The sequence below is a fragment of the Lactuca virosa genome, chromosome 9 (assembly GCF_052849685.1).
Source record: "Lactuca virosa cultivar CGN04683 chromosome 9, Lactuca_virosa_CGN04683_v6, whole genome shotgun sequence".
Classification (NCBI taxonomy): domain Eukaryota; kingdom Viridiplantae; phylum Streptophyta; class Magnoliopsida; order Asterales; family Asteraceae; genus Lactuca; species Lactuca virosa.
Window position 1 is genome coordinate 278,799,345 of NC_136434.1, and position 21,320 is coordinate 278,820,664.

The following is a 21,320-nucleotide window of genomic DNA, read 5'->3' on the forward strand; positions in this document are numbered from 1 at the left end:
AAAGTCTTATTTTTAAAAGTCATTAAACTCATAAGTTATGGAAATGAAAAGTTTTGAAGAGTTTCAAAACTTGCCCTCAAGTTTTGGAATTTGTAAAGTCACACTTATCAATACTTTAATTCCAAACCCTAAAAATTTAAAAGTTTAAAATTCAACCCTTATACTATTATAATATTAAAACTTTAATTATTATATATATATATATATATATATATATATATATATATAAGATAACTCAGCCTTACTATTAGTAGGTCTCATTCACGAAGTCGGTCTATAAGGGGGGTATAAGGTTACTGTCTATAAAATGGTGGTTTAATGGGTGTCCACTCTCACCCACCGCTTCCTTGACTGGTGGAGGGTCGTTAGCCGAACGGGTAGGATAGGACATTAATTCTCGTTAAAAGTATAATGATAATTATTAAGTAACTAAATGTTTTATTAAATTCCCAATCTTAGTTACTTTAGGAAAAATGTGAAAATGATGCTATTCCATGAAACTGCACTTTGCACCTTGCCAAGTAGTTAATGGAGCGTGTGTGGTTAACCGACACATTAACTTGGACTAGTAAGGGTGGCAAAGGGTAGTTTGATGTTTGTCATAGATCAATGGAGCGTGTGTGGTTAACCGGCACATTGATTAGGTGATAAATGACATCGAGTGTACCAAGCACATTTGCATGGTTATTCACACCTTATTTGTGATCCTCGGTATCCCAGTCACAAACTTGAAGGGCATAATCGAGATTTAAACATGCCATTGAAAAGTTTAATGAATCTCAAAGGAATCTAGGAATTTGAATTCATTTAAAACCTAATAATCAATTTCGTTTTTCATGGTGGAAATTGGTAAATCGTCATTTACCTACCTTCAAATATTTTGTAATTGGATTACGACATCCCTCTTCCAAATTGTAAAATGTTGTGTTGGGTCCTAGCCTTAATATTTCATTTGGGTGTTATATTAAGGACTCTTATCTAATCTAAACTTTGTCTTTCCTTTTCAGATGTCTTCCAACAATGCTTCTGGCTCAAATCCTTCAGGCTCTTTCTCTCTCATGAACTTGTGTGGGAGAGTCATCTTTGATGGTACCAACTTCAATGACTGGATTAGGAACATTAGGATGGTCGCTCGTTATGAGGACAAGGAATATGTCCTCGACAAGGAGCTTAAGGAAATTGATAAGTCTTCTGCTGCTCCTGAGGACATTGCTGAGTTTAGGACTCATGAGAAGGATGCCACTAAGGTTTCTTGTATCATGCTGGCCACTATGAAAGCTGAACTCCAAAAGTCCTATGAGGACTTCTACCCTTTTGAGATGCACCAAGACTTGATGGAAAGATACCATCAAAGTGCTCGTCAAGAGAGGTATGAAATCATCGCCTCCATGATAACAACAACGATGAAGGATGGAGAATCCATCACGACCCACTTGCAGAAAATGCAAAGGTTTGTGGACAGCTTGCTGAAGTTGAATGTGAACTTCGATGAAGAGTTGGCCATAAATATCATTCTACACTCTTTACCTCCATGTTATGATCAGTTCCGTATGACCTATCATATGAATAAGGAGGAGGTCACTCTTAGCAAGCTCCAAGGCCTTTTGAGGACTGCTGAAAGTAGTCTCAAAGGTAAATCTGTTGTTACTACTCCGACTGCTGTTGCCCCTGTCTTGGCAATTGGAGATGGGAAAGGGAAGAAGAGGAAGGCTCCCTCTAAGAGCCACAAAGGAAAGTCTTTTGATGGATCCTCTTCCAGTGTGACCAAAGATGGCTCTGCTAATCCCTCTACCAACCCGAAAGAAGCAGAGTGTTTCTATTGTCATGATAAAGGGCACTGGAAGCGAAGCTGCCCCAAATACTTGCATGATTTCAAGGATGGGAAGGTTAAGCCCACCCATACAAGTATTTATACTATTCTATCTAATAACTCATCACATTCTTGTTCTTGGGTCCTTGATACAGGTTGTGGATTTCACATTTGTTCTGATTTGCAGGGACTAAAAAGAAGTAGGGATGTGGAGCAAGGGAAGATGAACTTGATCATGGGGAATAGAAAAATGTCGCCTGTCACCAAGATTGGAGTTTATTCTTTATTGCTTAGTAGTGAGTTGGAATTAGATTTGAATAATTTTTGCTACTCGTCTGATATGGCAAGAAATATTATTCCCTTTCATGGTTTGTACAAGAAAGGTTTTAGTTTTTCATTTGATAATGAAATTGGTGCTATTAATGCTTTTTATAATGGTGTTTTTTATTTTAAAGCATTGCCTTGTAATGGTGTATATGAAACTGTGATGGTTGTAGACAAATTAGGAAATAATGTGTTACACATTGATTCTTCCAATAGTTTGGATAAGGCATGCTTGTGGCATTATCGTCTTGGACATGTCAACAAGAAGCGCATAGGCCAACTCCAAAAGGTTGGAGTCTTGGAGTCATTCGACTTAAGGTCGGATGACACTTGCGAATCTTGTTTGCTTGGAAAGATGACCAAGTCACCCTTCACTGGTACTTGTGAAAGGGGTGAAGGTTTGTTGGATCTCATACACAACGATGTGTGTGGACCTTTCATAACCGCCACAAGGGATGCTAACCGCTTCTATGTGAATTTTATTGATGATTACAACAGATATGGCTATATCTACTTAATCAAGCATAAGTCAGGAACCTTTGAAAAATTCAAAGAGTTTAAACAAGAAGTGGAGAATTAGCTGGACAGGAAGATAAAGATGCTCCGATCCGATCGGGGTGGTGAGTATCTTAGTATCGAGTTCCTAGACTATCTTAAGGAATGTGGGATTGTTTCACAATTGACGCCACCTAGGACACCACAGCTTAATGGTGTGGATGAGAGGCGCAATCGAACCTTGTTGGACATGGTTCGTTCCATGATGAGTTGAGCTTCGTTACCTATCTCATTTTGGGGGTATGCCTTAGAGACTGCCGCCCATATCCTTAATCTAGTCCCAACTAAGAAGGTTGCCAAAACACCTCACGAGATGTGGACAGGGAAGGTTCCCTCGTTAGTACACATCAAGGTTTGGGGTTGCGAGGCTTTCGTGAGACGCGAGACTCACGACAAGCTCGAACCTCGTAGTGAGCGGTGTATTTTCATCGACTACCCACAAACCAGACTTCCACGGGATGAAGGACCCCATTATTCCCCGAAGATGGATTGCAGACATGGAGTCTGCTCAATTGATGAGCTTCTGCCCTGAGGGGTCGAAGGTCCGGTATGCTGCAGATTGTTTGAGGGACCGAGCTCGAGATTGGTGGGAAGCGGTCAGTGATTCTTTGGGGGGCCCAGCCATTGAGGCTATGACTTGGTCGGACTTTGTGACCAGGTTTAGGGCTGAGTTTGCGCCGGCTGTGGAGATTCAGTAACTGGCCAGGGAGTTTCTTGATATGAGGCAGACGACAGAGTCAGTGGCGGAGATTACCACCAAGTTTATGGAGAGGGCCTTACTGGTGCCTCAGTACGCAGGGGACGAGGAGATGCGGAAGACCCGCTATCACGACATGTTGAGGGCTGACATTCGGAAACATGTAATCTACTCGACATGCCCGACATTGGATGACATGATTGCGAGGGCGAGGGAGAGGGAGATTGACATTGAGCACATTCGGAAGAGGAAGGCGGAGACTGAGCAGGGTACTGGGGTTTCGTGGAAGAAACCTAAGGGGTTCGACTCTAAGTCGAAGGGCCATCAGGGTCGGAGCCGCTGCGGGAAGTGTGGCAAGCCACATGAGGGGGTTTGTAGACTAGGGTCATCGGGCTGCTACAAGTGCGGCAAGACTGGGCACTTGGGCAAGGATTGTACTGCTCCTACACCTACCTTTCAGACATCGGACCTGATTTGCTTTCATTTCAATCAGAAGGGCCATAAAAAGGCCAACTGCCCTAGATTGACAGCAGCAGCGCCAATGGCGGCGCCAACTCTAGCGACCCTGCGGATTACGGATGGCCGACAGGGCAAGACAGATGCTCCGGTAGTGATCGAGCCTTCCATCGGACAGCCGAGGAGGCGCGTACCGCACCTGATATGGTGACTGGATCGTTCCATGTGAACGACAAACCAGTTTAGGTGTTATTTGACTCGGGGGCTACCCAACCATTTGTCTCTCTTGCTCTTAGCAAGAGGTTTTATGAGTCATCGGGGATGTTGGATTATCCCTTAGAGGTTGAGATTGCGGACGACCAATCTGTCCGAGCATCAGAGGTTTTCAGAGACTGCGTGTTGAGATTATATGACGAGCGTTACCTCGTAGACTTGGTTCCCATTCCATTATGCGGGAACAAGGTTATTATAGGCATAGACTGGTTGAGCCCTAATGGGGCGGTGATCGACTGTACGCAGCAGCTGGTGCGTATCAGGACCCCAAGTGGGGGAGAGCTGGTGATTCAGGGCGAGGGGCCACAACGAGGACCAACTTTGTGCTCAGCAGTGAGGGCTAGGCGCTACCTTCAGCAGGGTTGCTCAAGGTATGTCGCCTACGTTATGGATACCCGGGAAGCGGGTAAGACGACCGTGAGTGATGTGCCAGTGGTGCGAGAGTACTTGGACGTATTTCCAGAAGAGCTTCATGGGATACCTTCAGAGAGGCAGGTGGAGTTCCAGATCGACCTAGTCCCTGGTGCGGCTCCTATAGCTAAGGCGCCATATCGGTTGGCTCCTCCTGAGATGCAGAAGCTGTCTACACAGTTGCAGGAGCTGTTAGACAAGGGATTCATTAGGCCGAGCACTTCACCCTGGGGAGCCCCGATCTTGTTTGTGAAGAAGAAGGACGGGTCGCATCGGATGTGTATAGATTACCGGGAGCTGAACAAGGTAACGGTGAAGAACCGTTACCCACTCCCGAGGATTGATGATCTCTTCGACCAACTACAGGGGGCATATTGGTTTTCCAAGATTGATTTACGTTCAGGCTACCATCAGATGAGGGTCAGAGACGAGGATGTACAGAAGACTGCGTTTCGGATTCGCTATGGCCACTACGAGTTCGTGGTGATGCCCTTCGGGCTCACCAATGCTCCTGCCGCGTTCATGGATCCCATGAACCGCGTATGCAGACCGATGCTGGATCGGTCTGTGATAGTTTTCATTGATGATATCTTGGTGTATTCCAAGACACGAGAGCAGTACGAGGAGCACTTGCGGGAGGTGTTGGATACCCTGAGGAGGGAGAGCTTGTACGCCAAGTTCTCCAAGTGCGAGTTTTGGTTGCGCGAGGTGCAGTTTCTGGGGCACCTTGTCAACCAGAACGGGATTTTGGTTGACCCGGCCAAGGTGGAGGCCGTGATGAGATGGGAAGTTTCGAAGTCTTCATCTGAGATTCGGAGTTTCCTAGGGCTAGCAGGCTATTACCGGAGATTCATTCAGTACTTCTCCAAGATAACAATACCCTTGACCCGGCTGACGAAGAAAGCCGTTGTATTTCGCTGGGGACCTGAACAGCAGACAGTGTTTGAGACACCGACGCATGATTTGGAGTTGGGGCGGTCGTCTTCGCCCTCAAGATTTGGTGACATTATCTCTATAGGGTCTGTTGTACCATTTACACAGATCACAAGAGTCTGAGGTATCTCATGGATCAGCCGAATCTGAACATGAGGCAACATCGGTGGCTAGATGTGGTGAAGGATTACGACTGTGAGATCCTCTACCACCCGGAGAAGGCCAATGTTGTGGCCGATGCTCGACACGGAGTGCCAGTTTCCATGATTTCTGAGAGGGATTAGCTCGACATCTGAGAGGGATTAGCTGGCCGATATCTACATCTGAGAGGGATTAGCTCGACACGGAGTGCCAGTTTCCATGATTTCTGATCGCGACGTGCGATTTACTTCCAGATTCTGGAAGAAATTCCATGACGAGTTGGGTACCCGTCTGCACTTTAGCACCGCTTTTCACCCGCAGACGGATGGTCAGAGCGAGCGGACCATCCATACTTTGGAGGATATGTTGCAGGCATGCGTTTTAGACTTTGGTCGTAGCTGGGATACCTACCTTCCCTTGGCATAGTTTTCCTACAATAATAGCTACCACACGAGTATCGACCGTCCTCCTTTCGAGATGTTATACGGGAGGAAGTGCAGGACCCTGATCTGCTGGGGTGAGGTTGGGCAGAGGGTCATGGGGAGTACCGAGGTGGTACTCAAGATGACGGAGATGATCTAACAGGTTCGGAATAGGCTTCAGACTGCTCATAGTCGGCAGAAAAGTTATGCCAACAAGCGCCGATCGGACCTGGAATTCCAGGTCGGGGATAGGGTTCTCCTGAATGTGTCACCTTAGAAAGGTGTGATCCGGTTCAGGAAGCGGGGCAAGTTGGGCCCCAGGTACATTGGACCTTTCAGGGTTGCAGCCCGGGTGGGCAAGGTGGCATATAGGTTGGATCTGCCAGCCGAGCTTAGCTAGATTCACAGTACCTTTCACGTCTCCCAGCTGCGAAAGTGCCTGGTAGGCGACTCTGTAGTGGTGCCTCTAGAGGATATTCAGGTGGATGACAGCCTGAACTATATCGAGTGACCAGTAGCTATCCTCGACAGGAATTCAAAGGATTTGAGGAACAAGAGGGTCGAGCTGGTGAAGGTGCAATGGCAGCATCACAATGGCTCAGAATGGACTTGGGAGCCGGAGGACGAGATGAGGGAGCACTACCCCGAGCTTTTTATAGATGCAGCAGCAGACTTCGAGGATGAAGTCTAAAATATGTGGGGGAGATTTGTAACGCCCAGTTCCCAGTACGTATTTTAAATATGAATTTTTTCATTTTTACACTGGGACTCGACGAGTTGGAGGTCCCAACTCATCGAGTAAGAGGCGAATCTTGGACGCGGGTGGAAGAGTCTACTCACCGAGTCGGAAGCCCCGACTCAACGAATAGACCTGTCTGGATGAAACCCTAAATTTTAGGGTTTGCACCATATTTAAACAACTTATATGGCCTCCACTCCAGCCTCCATCACCCTCAGACCCTATTCTCGAAACCCTAATTAGTTTGTGAGTGTTCTTGAGCTTTTTGTGCCATTTTTGTGATTTGAAGCTTGGAGAAGGAAGGAAAGGCTTGGAGGTCCAAGGAGGAGACATTAGATCCAGAGTCTTGGTTGCATTTCCAACTTGTTTGAGGTAAAAAGCTTCAACATTGGCTTTCCTTCACTTAGATATTCTTTAAGGCTTGCATCTTGTCATTTTTGGGACATTTCTAAGTCACTCTTGGGATTGGAGTGAATATTAGAGTGATGAGTTCAGATATGGGAACATTTGAGCTAAGGAAGCTCAAAGTTGCCACCTTTATTGAGCTATGGCCCTATTCCATACATTAGAACCCCTTCATGGCTTAGTTTTGGTGTTTTAGCTTCATAACACCCATGCATGCACGTAAAGTTTGTAACTTTACGTGTTATATAGACCCTAGGAGCCCGAATCTATGCTTTGGATGCACGTAAAGTTTGTAAAAACAAAATTTTTGGTATTGAAAATTGGGATGTTACATCATATGTGATGAGGAATGTCGTTCAACTAATAAAACAAAAAATGTTGTCTAGAAAGAGGTCCTTCAACGATTATAGATATTTATCGATTTCAATGTATCGTCTACAATTTCAATAATACCAATAACCATAATTTTTTTTAATAATTATTATGCATTATCTGTAGACATTGTATGTTTTTTTATGCGTTCCCCGCGTTTAACGCGGGTTATAATCTAGTATATTGATAACAATATTAGGGTTACGGGTTTTCCACAATATTCAACAATTATATTTATAAAAATATGAAATTTATAAAAAATGATATATAATCAAACATGTCACATTCGAGTTGAAAGTCTTGACCCTAACTCAACCCGTTTAACTTTCGTGTTGTGTCAATATGTTTACGTAAACGTGTGAAAATTTCTTAGGTGATGTTTATTTTTTGTCTGTAGATCTACGTGAGCTCTTCTGTCTACGCCGTGCAGACCACGCGTAGACATAGGGCTTTGCAGTGTGTTTGTTTTTTAGAAGTCCGCACTGCGCGTGGTCTTCTTGGTGCAGACTTGGCCTTGTGTCTTCTCACCTCTTTACACCTATTCAAAATTTAAAAACCAAAAAAAAAGATACACTCTCAACAAACGCTTCCCTCGTTCTCAATTATCACCGCCCCCCTCCTTCATCATTCATCGTCTTCTTCCTCCCCTTTCTACCGTCGCCGTCCTCCTCTTCCTTTCGTCGACGACCAGAACAAACACCATCTACAACCATCGATGACCAGAACTTGCGCCGTCCAGATTTTCCCCCGTCGACTTCAGGTAACACTTCTCTTCTCCTTCTCCTTTTCCCCACATGTAAGCATCTCCATCTTTTTGCTGCCAAGGTCTGAAATCGGCTACTAGGGTTGTATCTTTCTAATTTCCTGCTCCATCTTTCTTGCTACTAGGTTCTAAAATCGTTTCACTTTGTTTAATTTCATTTTTGAATGATTCAATCACAAGGATGAATAATTTATTGGTTTAATTTCATTATTTAATGATTCAACCAAGGTTTTGTTTTTCTTTCTTTCCTTCCTATGTGAGATAAAACTTGACCGTTGTTTTTTTCTCCAAATTTGCTCGATTAAAACTTAATTGTCAGTGGCGGTATTTAATTGAAGGTGTTTGTTGGCTTCTAACTCCAATTTTATCAATCTATTTCAATTTGTTTGTACTTTTACATGTAGAGAAAGCGTTTGAAGAAATGCTAGAATGAAATGTTTTTTTTAAATGAAAGACAAATTATTTGATTCAAATGAGCAATTGTCTACTGATGTTAAAACTGTTGATTTTTAATTACAAAAGTGATGAATTTCATGCTTATTTGACTTAAATATTATTAGCTGTATCAAGTTTGATGAAGTTGTTTTTCAAGTTCTAAGAAAACATGTGTTGTTAACTTCAAGTTGTTGCTCTGTACATATTTCATCCTCAAAAGATTAGTACAAATGGAAAGCTTACTGGGTATGCGGAGAATCCTCATGAAAAGATTGGTAGATACTTCATCCTCAAAAGATTGATACAATGGAAAGCCTATTAGGTATGCATGAAATCCTGATGAAAAACTTCACAAATCCAAGACCCATAAAGAAAATGAAGATGGCAAGAATGGAACAACTTTTTTGCATTTTTGTATCTTTATTATGAAAGCTTCACAAATGTTTGGTTTTTAACTTTTTTTTTTGCAAAACCATTTTGTATAGTGACATAGCATTTTTGTAATTGGTTTGAATTTGCAATTATTGATAAGAGTAATTGAGAAAATGAAAAATCCTTTTAAGTTAAAAAAACGGTTTATTTAAATTTCGGTTTATTTTAACATCATGCAGACATTAAAAAAAAACAGTCTTTTTCTAACAGATTGCAGACGTTTGATCCATCTCTACTTCTGCAGATGTGGTCCGCAGACTGTAGACGTTTTACCTTTTAAAAAACAAACAACACCTTACCAAACATGTTGATTATATGTTGAGTTCATATCGGGTGGTTGTCAGGCCTAACCAGGTCGGACCGTTAACCCGTCTACTCATTTCAGAATTCGGGTCCGAAATAAGCATTGCGGACCGATAAATCATTTTTCAAAAATTAAATTTAAACCAATTATTTTTTTTTAAAAACCTCAAAAATAAAAAAGAGTAAATTACACGAATGGCCCCTATGGTTTGGGGTAATTTGCACGTTTGGTCCCTAACTTATTTTTTTAACTCGGAATGTCCCTATTGTTTTTTTTTGTTACACGCTTGGTCCCTATTGTTTGTTTTTGTTACACGCTTGGTCCATGTCTTATCTAAAAAGACTATTATTTAAATAGAGAAAAATGGTGGGGTAGGTAAGATAAGGTAAGGAGGGTGGAGTTTTGGGGTGTGTTTATTTAAATAAATTAAAAAATCAAGGGAAAAATAGTCTTTTTAGGTAAGATAGAGACCAAACACGTAACAAAAAGAAACAGTAGGGACCTTCTGAGTTAAAAAAATAAGTTAGGGACCAAACGCACAAATTACCCCAAACCATAGTAACCATTCGTGTAATTTACTCGATAAAAAAAATGGGTAGATTACTCGATACCATAATCGTTAAATCCCCAACAAACAAAGAAGAGGATAGAAATAGAAAGATATTACTATGGATTTCATCACAAAGCTTCCCAGGACCGCACGAGGGGTGGATTCGATTTGGTTCATCGTGGATCGGTTGACCAAGAGTGCTCATTTCATACCGATGCAGGAGAGCATCTCGGCCGAGAAGCTGGCCGATATCTACATCTGAGAGGGATTAGCTCGACACGGAGTGCCAGTTTCCATGATTTCTGATCGCGACGTGCGATTTACTTCCAGATTCTGGAAGAAATTCCATGACGAGTTGGGTACCCGTCTGCACTTTAGCACCGCTTTTCACCCGCAGACAGATGGTCAGAGCGAGCGGACCATCCAGACTTTGGAGGATATGTTGCAGGCATGCGTTTTAGACTTTGGTCGTAGCTGGGATACCTACCTTCCCTTGGCATAGTTTTCCCACAATAATAGCTACCACACGAGTATCGACCGTCCTCCCTTCGAGATGTTATACGGGAGGAAGTGCAGGACCCTGATCTGCTGGGGTGAGGTTGGGCAGAGGGTCATGGGGAGTACCGAGGTGGTACTCAAGATGACGGAGAGGATCTAACAGGTTCGGAATAGGCTTCAGACTGCTCATAGTCGGCAGAAAAGTTATGCCAACAAGCGCCGATCGGACCTGGAATTCCAGGTCGGGGATAGGGTTCTCCTGAATGTGTCACCTTGGAAAGGTGTCATCCGGTTCAGGAAGCGGGGCAAGTTGGGCCCCAGGTACATTGGACCTTTCAGGGTTGCAGCCCGGGTGGGCAAGGTGGCATATAGGTTGGATCTGCCAGCCGAGCTTAGCTAGATTCACAATACCTTTCACGTCTCCCAACTGCGAAAGTGCCTGGTAGACGACTCTGTAGTGGTGCCTCTAGAGGATATTCAGGTGGATGACAGCCTGAACTATATCGAGTGACCAGTAGCTATCCTCGACAGGAATTCAAAGGATTTGAGGAACAAGAGGGTCGAGCTGGTGAAGGTGCAATGGCAGCATCACAAGGGCTCAGAATGGACTTGGGAGCCGGAGGACGAGATGAGGGAGCACTACCCCGAGCTTTTTATAGATGCAGCAGCAGACTTCGAGGATGAAGTCTAAAATATGTGGGGGAGATTTGTAACGCCCAGTTCCCAGTACGTATTTTAAATATGAATTTTTTCATTTTTACACTGGGACTCGACGAGTTGGAGGTCCCAACTCATCGAGTAAGAGGCGAATCTTGGACGCGGGTGGAAGAGTCTACTCACCGAGTCGGAAGCCCCGACTCAACGAATAGACCTGTCTGGATGAAACCCTAAATTTTAGGGTTTGCACCATATTTAAACAACTTATATGGCCTCCACTCCAGCCTCCATCACCCTCAGACCCTATTCTCGAAACCCTAATTAGTTTGTGAGTGTTCTTGAGCTTTTTGTGCCATTTTTGTGATTTGAAGCTTGGAGAAGGAAGGAAAGGCTTGGAGGTCCAAGGAGGAGACATTAGATCCAGAGTCTTGGTTGCATTTCCAACTTGTTTGAGGTAAAAAGCTTCAACATTGGCTTTCCTTCACTTAGATATTCTTTAAGGCTTGCATCTTGTCATTTTTGGGACATTTCTAAGTCACTCTTGGGATTGGAGTAATATTAGAGTGATGAGTTCAGATATGGGAACATTTGAGCTAAGGAAGCTCAAAGTTGCCACCTTTATTGAGCTATGGCCCTATTCCATGCATTAGAACCCCTTCATGGCTTAGTTTTGGTGTTTTAGCTTCATAACACCCATGCATGCACGTAAAGTTTGTAACTTTACGTGTTATATAGACCCTAGGAGCCCGAATCTATGCTTTGGATGCACGTAAAGTTTGTAAAAACAAAATTTTTGGTATTGAAAATTGGGATGTTACATCATATGTGATGAGGAATGTCGTTCAACTAATAAAACAAAAAATGTTGTGTACAAAGAGGTCCTTCAACGATTATAGATATTTATCGATTTCAATGTATCGTCTACAAATTTCAATAATACCAATAACCATAATTTTTTTTAATAATTATTATGCATTATCTGTAGACATTGTATGTTTTTTTATGCGTTCCCTGCGTTTAACGCGGGTTATAATCTAGTATATTGATAACAATATTAGGGTTACGGGTTTTCCACAATATTCAACAATTATATTTATAAAAATATGAAATTTATAAAAAATGATATATAATCAAACATGTCACATTCGAGTTGAAAGTCTTGACCCTAACTCAACCCGTTTAACTTTCGTGTTGTGTCAATATGTTTACGTAAACGTGTGAAAATTTCTTAGGTGATGTTTATTTTTTGTCTGTAGATCTACGTGAGCTCTTCTGTCTACGCCGTGCAGACCACGCGTAGACATAGGGCTTTGCAGTGTGTTTGTTTTTTAGAAGTCCGCACTGCGCGTGGTCTTCTTGGTGCAGACTTGGCCTTGTGTCTTCTCACCTCTTTACACCTATTCAAAATTTAAAAACCAAAAAAAAAGATACACTCTCAACAAACGCTTCCCTCGTTCTCAATTATCACCGCCCCCCTCCTTCATCATTCATCGTCTTCTTCCTCCCCTTTCTACCGTCGCCGTCCTCCTCTTCCTTTCGTCGACGACCAGAACAAACACCATCTACAACCATCGATGACCAGAACTTGCGCCGTCCAGATTTTCCCCCGTCGACTTCAGGTAACACTTCTCTTCTCCTTCTCCTTTTCCCCACATGTAAGCATCTCCATCTTTTTGCTGCCAAGGTCTGAAATCGGCTACTAGGGTTGTATCTTTCTAATTTCCTGCTCCATCTTTCTTGCTACTAGGTTCTAAAATCGTTTCACTTTGTTTAATTTCATTTTTGAATGATTCAATCACAAGGATGAATAATTTATTGGTTTAATTTCGTTATTTAATGATTCAACCAAGGTTTTGTTTTTCTTTCTTTCCTTCCTATGTGAGATAAAACTTGACCGTTGTTTTTTTCTCCAAATTTGCTCGATTAAAACTTAATTGTCAGTGACGGTATTTAATTGAAGGTGTTTGTTGGCTTCTAACTCCAATTTTATCAATCTATTTCAATTTGTTTGTACTTTTACATGTAGAGAAAACGTTTGAAGAAATGCTAGAATGAAATGTGTTTTTTAAATGAAAGACAAATTATTTGATTCAAATGAGCAATTATCTACTGATGTTAAAACTGTTGATTTTTAATTACAAAAGTGATGAATTTCATGCTTATTTGACTTAAATATTATTAGCTGTATCAAGTTTGATGGAGTTGTTTTTCAAGTTCTAAGAAAACATGTGTTGTTAACTTCAAGTTGTTGCTCTGTACATATTTCATCCTCAAAAGATTAGTACAAATGGAAAGCTTACTGGGTATGCGGAGAATCCTCATGAAAAGATTGGTAGATACTTCATCCTCAAAAGATTGATACAATGGAAAGCTTATTGGGTATGCATGAAATCCTGATGAAAAACTTCACAAATCCAAGACCCATAAAGAAAATGAAGATGGCAAGAATGGAACAACTTTTTTGCATTTTTGTATCTTTATTATGAAAGCTTCACAAATGTTTGGTTTTTAACTTTTTTTTTTTGCAAAACCATTTTGTATAGTGACATAGCATTTTTGTAATTGGTTTGAATTTGCAATTATTGATAAGAGTAATTGAGAAAATGAAAAATCCTTTTAAGTTAAAAAAACGGTTTATTTAAATTTCGGTTTATTTTAACATCATGCAGACATTAAAAAAAAACAGTCTTTTTCTAACAGACTGCAGACGTTTGATCCATCTCTACTTCTGCAGATGTGGTCCGCAGACTGTAGACGTTTTACCTCTTAAAAAACAAACAACACCTTACCAAACATGTTGATTATATGTTGAGTTCATATCGGGTGGTTGTCAGGCCTAACCAGGTCGGACCGTTAACCCGTCTACTCATTTCAGAATTCGGGTCCGAAATAAGCATTGCGGACCGATAAATCATTTTTCAAAAATTAAATTTAAACCGATTATTTTTTTTTAAAAAACCTCAAAAATAAAAAAGAGTAAATTACACGAATGACCCCTATGGTTTGGGGTAATTTGCACGTTTGGTCCATAACTTATTTTTTTAACTCGGAAGGTCCCTATTGTTTTTTTTGTTACACGCTTGGTCCCTATTGTTTGTTTTTGTTACACGCTTGGTCCCTGTCTTACCTAAAAAGACTATTATTTAAATAGAGAAAAATGGTGGGGTAGGTAAGATAAGGTAAGGAGGGTGGAGTTTGGGGTGTGTTTATTTAAATAAATTAAAAAATCAAGGGAAAAATAGTCTTTTTAGGTAAGACAGGGACCAAACACGTAACAAAAAAAAACAGTAGGGACCTTCTGAGTTAAAAAAATAAGTTAGGGACCAAACGTACAAATTACCCCAAACCATAATAACCGTGTAATTTACTCGATAAAAAAAAATGGGTAGATTACTCGATACCATAATCGTTAAATCCCCAACAAACAAAGAAGAGGATAGAAATAGAAAGGCATAAGAACTGTGTCTTGCGTCTCTGTGTCTTCACACAGATACACACCAGAAACAGAGATGGGGCTGCAGTGCTGTTTTGGTGGAACTACGATTCAAACCCTAAAACTCGCGTCAATTCCATACATGACGTGTTCAACATCATCGTCACTGCGATCCTCCGCCGCCATTTCAAGACGTTTAACTCTCTTCAAAACCCTATCTGCATCTCTCTCACGCAACTCGACACACCGGTTTCCGTTCCTCATCAGAGCACTATCCTCAGCGGCGGCTTCTGCACAACCGGTTGCTGATTCCACTACCATTGCTTCGGTGGATTACTGTAATACTTCCTGAATCTTATTTATCATTTTCCTTTCTGCCATGCATTTTGTCTTTCCCTTGTTATTTGTCGAGAAAGCTTGAGCTCATAGTTACTATTGTCCTTTCTGCCATACATTTCACCACACAATTCATAATCTGTTCTTAAAATTGATTGGGCATAGAATTGGGAATACGGAATCTAATCAGTTTTTTTTTTCAATCTCTAAGTTATTTTCTCACTCGTTTTTGGTAATGAAATACAGCAGTTGTGAAACCTCAGTGGAAAGCAGCAATTGATTTCAAGTCTATTCTCGAGAATAAATCGGCAGTAGCAGCAAACCTCAAGAACAGGAATTCCACAGCTAACCTGGAATTAGTCATTGAGCTTTACGAGAAGTTACTGCAACTTCAAAAGGTTAGGGGTCTATCAATTCAAGGATGAAAGTTAGCATTGAAGTAAATAGCGAATATTGTTGTCTTTCAAAAGATCACAGATTATCAATTTATGATTCTTCTTCATATCTTCTCAGAAAGATTGGTTTATTGTCTTGTAGCTAATTGTTGCTCGCAGATAGCAGGAAGTTGAAGAGCTCCGATATGAAAGAAATGCAGTTGCAAACAAGATGAAAGGAAAAGTGGAACCATTAGAGCGTCAAAGACTCATAGAAGAAGGTATACTCTATACATACATTTCTATGTCACATTGTCATGTTCAAAATCTATGTTCTTTACTCTTACCTAATTCCTCCCCTTTATTCTCATACTCCAAATGGAATTTTTTCAGGAAAGAATTTGAAGGAAAAACTGTTTACACTGGAAGAAGATCTTATCAAACTTACAGATTCTCTTCAAAGGGAAGCACAATGTATTCCAAATATGACACATCCAGATGTCCCAATTGGAGGGGAAGATAGTTCAATAATTAGGAAAACTGTATGTCTCTCTTTTCTTTTTCTACCTAAACTACCCTCATTGTCTTATTGGAGTCTCAATATCTACATGATTGTGTAGATTGGTGTACCTCGTGAATTCACCTTTCCTATCAAGGACCATGTACAACTTGGGAAAGAGCTCGATCTTTTTGATTTTGATGCTGCTGCAGAGGTATTTTTTCAAACTCATGGTATTATAATGATATAATCTTTTTAGGATTAGATACAGATTTATGCAACAAAGATTCAACCTTTTTCCTAATTTAAGGAACAAAGTGGTTTCTTATAGGTTAGTGGATCAAAGTTCTATTACCTAAAAAACGAAGCAGTTTTATTAGAAATGGGTCTTATAAATTGGACTCTTTCAGAAGTGATGAAAAGGGGTTTTACTCCTCTTACAACCCCAGAAATTGCAAGATCCTTAGTGGTTGAAAAATGTGGCTTCCAACCTCGTGGAGATAACACTCAGGTAAATAAATTATAAATATTGTTGTTGTGATTGATATGTTGAAATGACGTAAATGCCCTTTTCATACTATGTTAGTGATTATTATGTTTTGGGGGATATATGGTGCAGGTTTATTCCATTGAAGGCAGTGATCAATGTCTTATTGGGACTGCAGAAATCCCTGTTGGAGGAATACACATGGACTCCATTCTTGCTGACTCAGCATTACCTTTAAAGTATGTTGCCTTTTCCCATTGCTTTCGTACAGAAGCAGGTGCAGCTGGAGCAGCTACTAGGTATTTTATTAATATTATTGAACTTTGAACCCTATTATTCTCTCATTTATTTGTTTATTATAACATTCTACTATCTATTTTTTCTATTATGACATTGTTTTTTCATTTTAAACCATTGTACTTTAGGAATCTACCCAATTTTAGCAGTGTACTTTTATTATTTTTCTTTATTAGGACTTTTTACTATTAAAAATATGGGGATATTCCATAAAAGTTTTTATATTTTGGCCTCATAATCGATTTAGTCCTTATATATTTTTTTATTCAATTAAGTCTTGAAAATCGGCAATTGTCTTCATTTTGACCCTTTTACCCGGTCAACAAGGCAACCCACTTTCAAAATTTAAACTTTTGGCCCAAATTTCAAAATTTTGTGACAAATTATTGCACCTATTTTATAATAAATGCATTTGTATACAAATTTGTTGTTATAAAAAACTAAATTTAGATGAATTCGTATTTTTGGACCAATTTTGTAATAAAATTTAAGTTCTGGGCCAAACGTGTAAATTTTGAAAGTGGGATGTATCTGGGCCAAAAGTATAAATTTTGGACCAAGTTTGTAATAAAATTTAAAATCTGGACCAAAAGTGTAAATTTTGAAAGTAAAAAGGTCAAAATGAATACAATTGCCGGTTTTTGGGACATAATTGAATAAAAAAATATATATAAGGACTAAATCGATTATTAGGCAAAATATAAGGACTTTAATGGAGTTTTTCCTTAAAAATATACCCCAATCATAGCAATGCAAATTGCTTTATATCAGACAAAATCAAAGTAGGATGCTATAATAAAATATTTAAATATCAAAAGTACATTGCTATTTCTTACATTTTGTGTTTAACTAATTAGTGATTTTTAAAACAGGGGTCTATACAGAGTGCACCAATTTAGCAAAGTTGAGATGTTCATATTATGCAGACCTGAAGAAAGCAACACCTACCACCAGGAGCTAATTGAAATTGAAGAGGATCTTTTTTCAAAATTAGGGCTTCATTTCAAGTATAGGATTTTTCATAATTTAATTATTAATAAATTTTAATCACACAAAATATAAAATTAATTTTCATGACAGAACATTGGATATGGGAACCGCGGACTTAGGTGCTCCTGCTTACCGTAAGTTTGATATTGAAGCCTGGATGCCAGGTTTAGATCGATATGGCGAGGTACAAATACAATACACTTCATATAATATTTTATTTATTTTACATTTTATACCATAACTATGTTTACAAATTAAATCTGTGTTATTTTTTTTTGACTGGTTTGATCTATTTTATTAAAGGGTTAATCTCGTAAAAGACTATATATATTTTGTGTTTTTTCCACATTAAACCTCAACTTTTTTTTTTTTCATGAAAAAGACTTTGCATTTTTTCATTTTTTCCGGTCTGATCCGTTTAGTCATTTTTTTTTTCTGAAAAAAGTTGTAAAATGTGAAGGGCTTTTTTTGGGAAAAACTAAAAAAGTTGAGGATTTATTTGGAAACAGTTAGAAGGTTGAGGGTTTTTTCGGAAAAAACCAAAAAATACAAAGTCTTTTTCAGGAAAAAAACATAAAGATAAGTTTTAATCTGGGAAAAACACAAAATGTAAGGTCTTTTATAAGATTAACCCTTTATTAAATGTAGAAAATAAAAATGAGTATTTATTTTTAGAAATATATCATTTAAAAGCATCCGTCAAAACAAAACGATCAAAATGACATCAATATCGTATATTAAAAAAACATTGCATGCTTAAGACACAACAAATTAGACTTAGGGGCTTTCTAAAACATTTCATATAGATGCTGATTATTAATTAAGGGTTAATCTCATAAAAGACCTTATATTTTGTGTTTTTTTTCCAGATTAAACCTTATCTTTATTTTTTTCCTGAAAAAGATATTGTATTTTTGGTTTTTTCCGGAAAAAACCCTCAACCTTCTAACTGTTTCCGAATAAATCCCAACTTTTTTAGTTTTTCCCGAAAAAACCCTCACATTTTACAACTTTTTTCGGAAATAAAATGACTAAAAGGGTTGGACAAAATGAAAAAAATGCAAGGTCTTTTTTAGGAAAAAAATAAAGTTGAGGTTTAATCCGAAAAACACACAAAATAATAAGGTCTTTTATGAGATCAACCCGTTAATTAACTTTTAAAAAAGGTTTATGAATGAAAATTTCTTTAATAATATATTTTTGTTAAGTAAAAGTTGATGGAAAGCTGATATGACAAAAGTAAAAGCCTTTAAAAAAGATAACCATCAAAGATTCTCTTATAGCAACGAAAATTGATTTGTATTTGGATGACATTGCTATGATCTGTATAGATATCGAGCGCATCGAATTGTACAGACTACCAAAGCCGAAGATTAGGTATCCGATTCCGTCCGGAAAATCCAACAAACTCTGGAATTACAAAAAAAGGAAAAGGCCGGAATCTGACACCACCGGAATTCGTTCACACACTAAATGCAACTGCGTGTGCGGTCCCACGTATGATCGTGTGTTTGCTTGAGAACTACCAACAAGAAGATGGAACCGTTGTTGTTCCGGAACCATTAAGGCCTTTCATGGGTGGGATTAAATTAATAACCCATAAATCAAAATAAAAAATAAAAAGTTAAAAACAAAGGTTATGTATTATTTTCCAATTTTTGGTTGATTATTCTACTTGTTTTTTGGTTAGGGTGGATGAAGATGACATTAGTAGACTTGCTATATTATTTGCATTTATGGGTTGTTGAATTCTTAAATCTATAGAAACTAGTATTCACATGTAACACTAACTTTTAATACCTAGCTTTTAATATAAGGTACATCCAAAAATTTTCGCTTATTATTTATAAACATATTGGTGTACATTTATATTAACTATCCAATACAAGTAGTTATTAACACGAACAGTTTAAAGAAAATTTAATATAATGATATGAGCTGGGTATCACAATCTCTCTTCTTTTATCCTTGCTTCTTAAATAAAGTTACCGGCAAAACATATATTAACAAAAGGATAAGCTATAAAGAGTTTAATGAGTAATTCTTATTTCAAGCACATAATAATCATAAACTCATATATACACCAATCTTACAGTATATAGTTTTTCAAGACTCATTTATAAATTAAGGATTTACAACTCAACATGTTTCTTTAATAATAATAATAATAATAATAATAATAATGGAATATTAACTATTCAAGTTGTCATTAGACTCTCACAAGATACTCATTCTCATTCTTTAATTTCTTTTTATTTATTCTCATTTTTGCTCTAATCTTTTTCTATATACACATTTTCTTTCTCTTTTATTCTTTTATTCTCTCTACTCATTTGTATACTAATTCTTTTCGTTTCTCTCTACTTTCTCTATCTCAATCTATATACTCATACTCTCTCTCTCTCTCTCTCTCTCTATATATATATATATATATATATATATATATATATATATATATATATATATATATATATATATATCTCTATAAATCTCAATTATACTAACTCATTAGCTAATATAATAGTACAACATTACGTGTCTTGGTAATACTCACTCCTAGACCACTATAGTAATATACAAATATACATCACAACCATAATCACTTTGTAACACATCATTTAATACTGAATTTCATATCTTGAGTGTACACGCTAAAAATGTAATACCTTGCTATGCATCTCAATTATACTTGCGTATTTACCCGAATAGTATTAAAATACTATAATTTCCAATTACTCTATTTAATATCTCGTATAACATTAGACAATTACCATTTTCAATTATCATTGTAGGGTTCAAAGTACTCAATGGATCATGACAATGGGCCCCCTTGATGAAGTGTAGGTTAAAAGCCCAAGACTTGTTTTTTCCTTATAAATAGTCATGTATTATTCATAATTAGGGTTAAGAGTGAGACAAAATGTAGCCGCCAAACATTGTGAGGTTTCTTATGTAGAGTTAGATTCTTTAGTCTATTTTGAAAGTGTAATTTATTCCTCATGCTTTGAATAAATCGAGTGATCATTCGACATATCTTCTTTATTGTGTTTGTTCTTATTTTCCGCATCTTGTTCATCAAATCACAATTAGGGTTTTAATCCCAACAAGTGGTATCAGAGCGGGTCTTTGAAGATCTATTGATTTTTGAAGTATCGGTTCTTGATTTGATGATTTTCTACACAAGTTATTGAAGATTACTGATGTTTAGGCGTTTTGGAATCAAAATTCTGTTAAAGTTATTGTTCATGAAGATTTATGGTGTATTCTACTGTTCATCGTAGTAGTATTTTTCTGTTAATATTGGATTTGTTCGTTAATTTAATCCAAAAATCAATTGATTTTAGTCCTTTGTTTTGATCCAATTGATTTTAGTCCTTTGTTTTTATTGGCCCTAATATTATATCTATGTTTCCGATTGCATCTTCGGTGTTCAATTTGAATATCGATTGTTTCTTTAATGCCTTCATCTTCGACTCCATCTTTGTTCTTTCATTCTTGAGTTGTAATCTGTAAACGGATTTATTGTCAAAATCAAAATTTGATTTTATTTGATTTTGGGTTTAATCTTATCAATCCGTTCTTTCGTTGATTACCGATTTTATATCGTAATTACATTGATCTGAGGATGTCGATTTTGGTATTTGTCAATTATCGGTTTTGATGGTCAAAATATTAAAAGTCAAAATTGGAATGTATGATTTTACCTGCGAATACAATCGATACAAAT

General features: G+C 38.3%; 1 protein-coding gene across 4 annotated transcripts; it reads left to right on the forward strand.

Moving 5' to 3' along the window:
• Positions 1 to 14,593: 14,593 nt before the first annotated feature.
• On the forward strand, positions 14,594 to 19,433 carry SRS (Seryl-tRNA synthetase). Of its 4 annotated transcripts, none has more exons than XM_079071985.1 (10): positions 14,594 to 14,948; positions 15,193 to 15,344; positions 15,508 to 15,601; positions 15,714 to 15,862; positions 15,941 to 16,033; positions 16,151 to 16,330; positions 16,439 to 16,605; positions 17,476 to 17,610; positions 17,684 to 17,777; positions 18,925 to 19,433. In XM_079071985.1, exons 1-10 carry the CDS (start codon positions 14,687 to 14,689, stop codon positions 19,204 to 19,206), a joined length of 1,608 nt encoding a protein of 535 aa, XP_078928111.1. In that variant the 5' UTR covers positions 14,594 to 14,686; the 3' UTR covers positions 19,207 to 19,433. The 4 variants fall into 4 exon arrangements, with proteins under 4 accessions (XP_078928111.1, XP_078928112.1, XP_078928113.1 ...); XM_079071986.1 differs by having other exon boundaries at positions 15,196 to 15,344; XM_079071987.1 differs by lacking the exon at positions 14,594 to 14,948 and having other exon boundaries at positions 15,216 to 15,344; positions 15,501 to 15,601.
• Positions 19,434 to 21,320: the final 1,887 nt, after the last annotated feature.

Excerpts from the sequence above, each read along its gene's own strand:
- SRS (XM_079071985.1), top strand. The coding sequence starts at position 14,687 with ATGGGGCTGCAGTGCTGTTTTGGTGGAACTACGATTCAAACCCTAAAA. Across the intron at positions 15,863-15,940 it reads GTTCAATAATTAGGAAAACT|ATTGGTGTACCTCGTGAATT; the intron begins GTATGTCTCTCT and ends ATGATTGTGTAG. Across the intron at positions 16,034-16,150 it reads ATTTTGATGCTGCTGCAGAG|GTTAGTGGATCAAAGTTCTA; the intron begins GTATTTTTTCAA and ends GGTTTCTTATAG.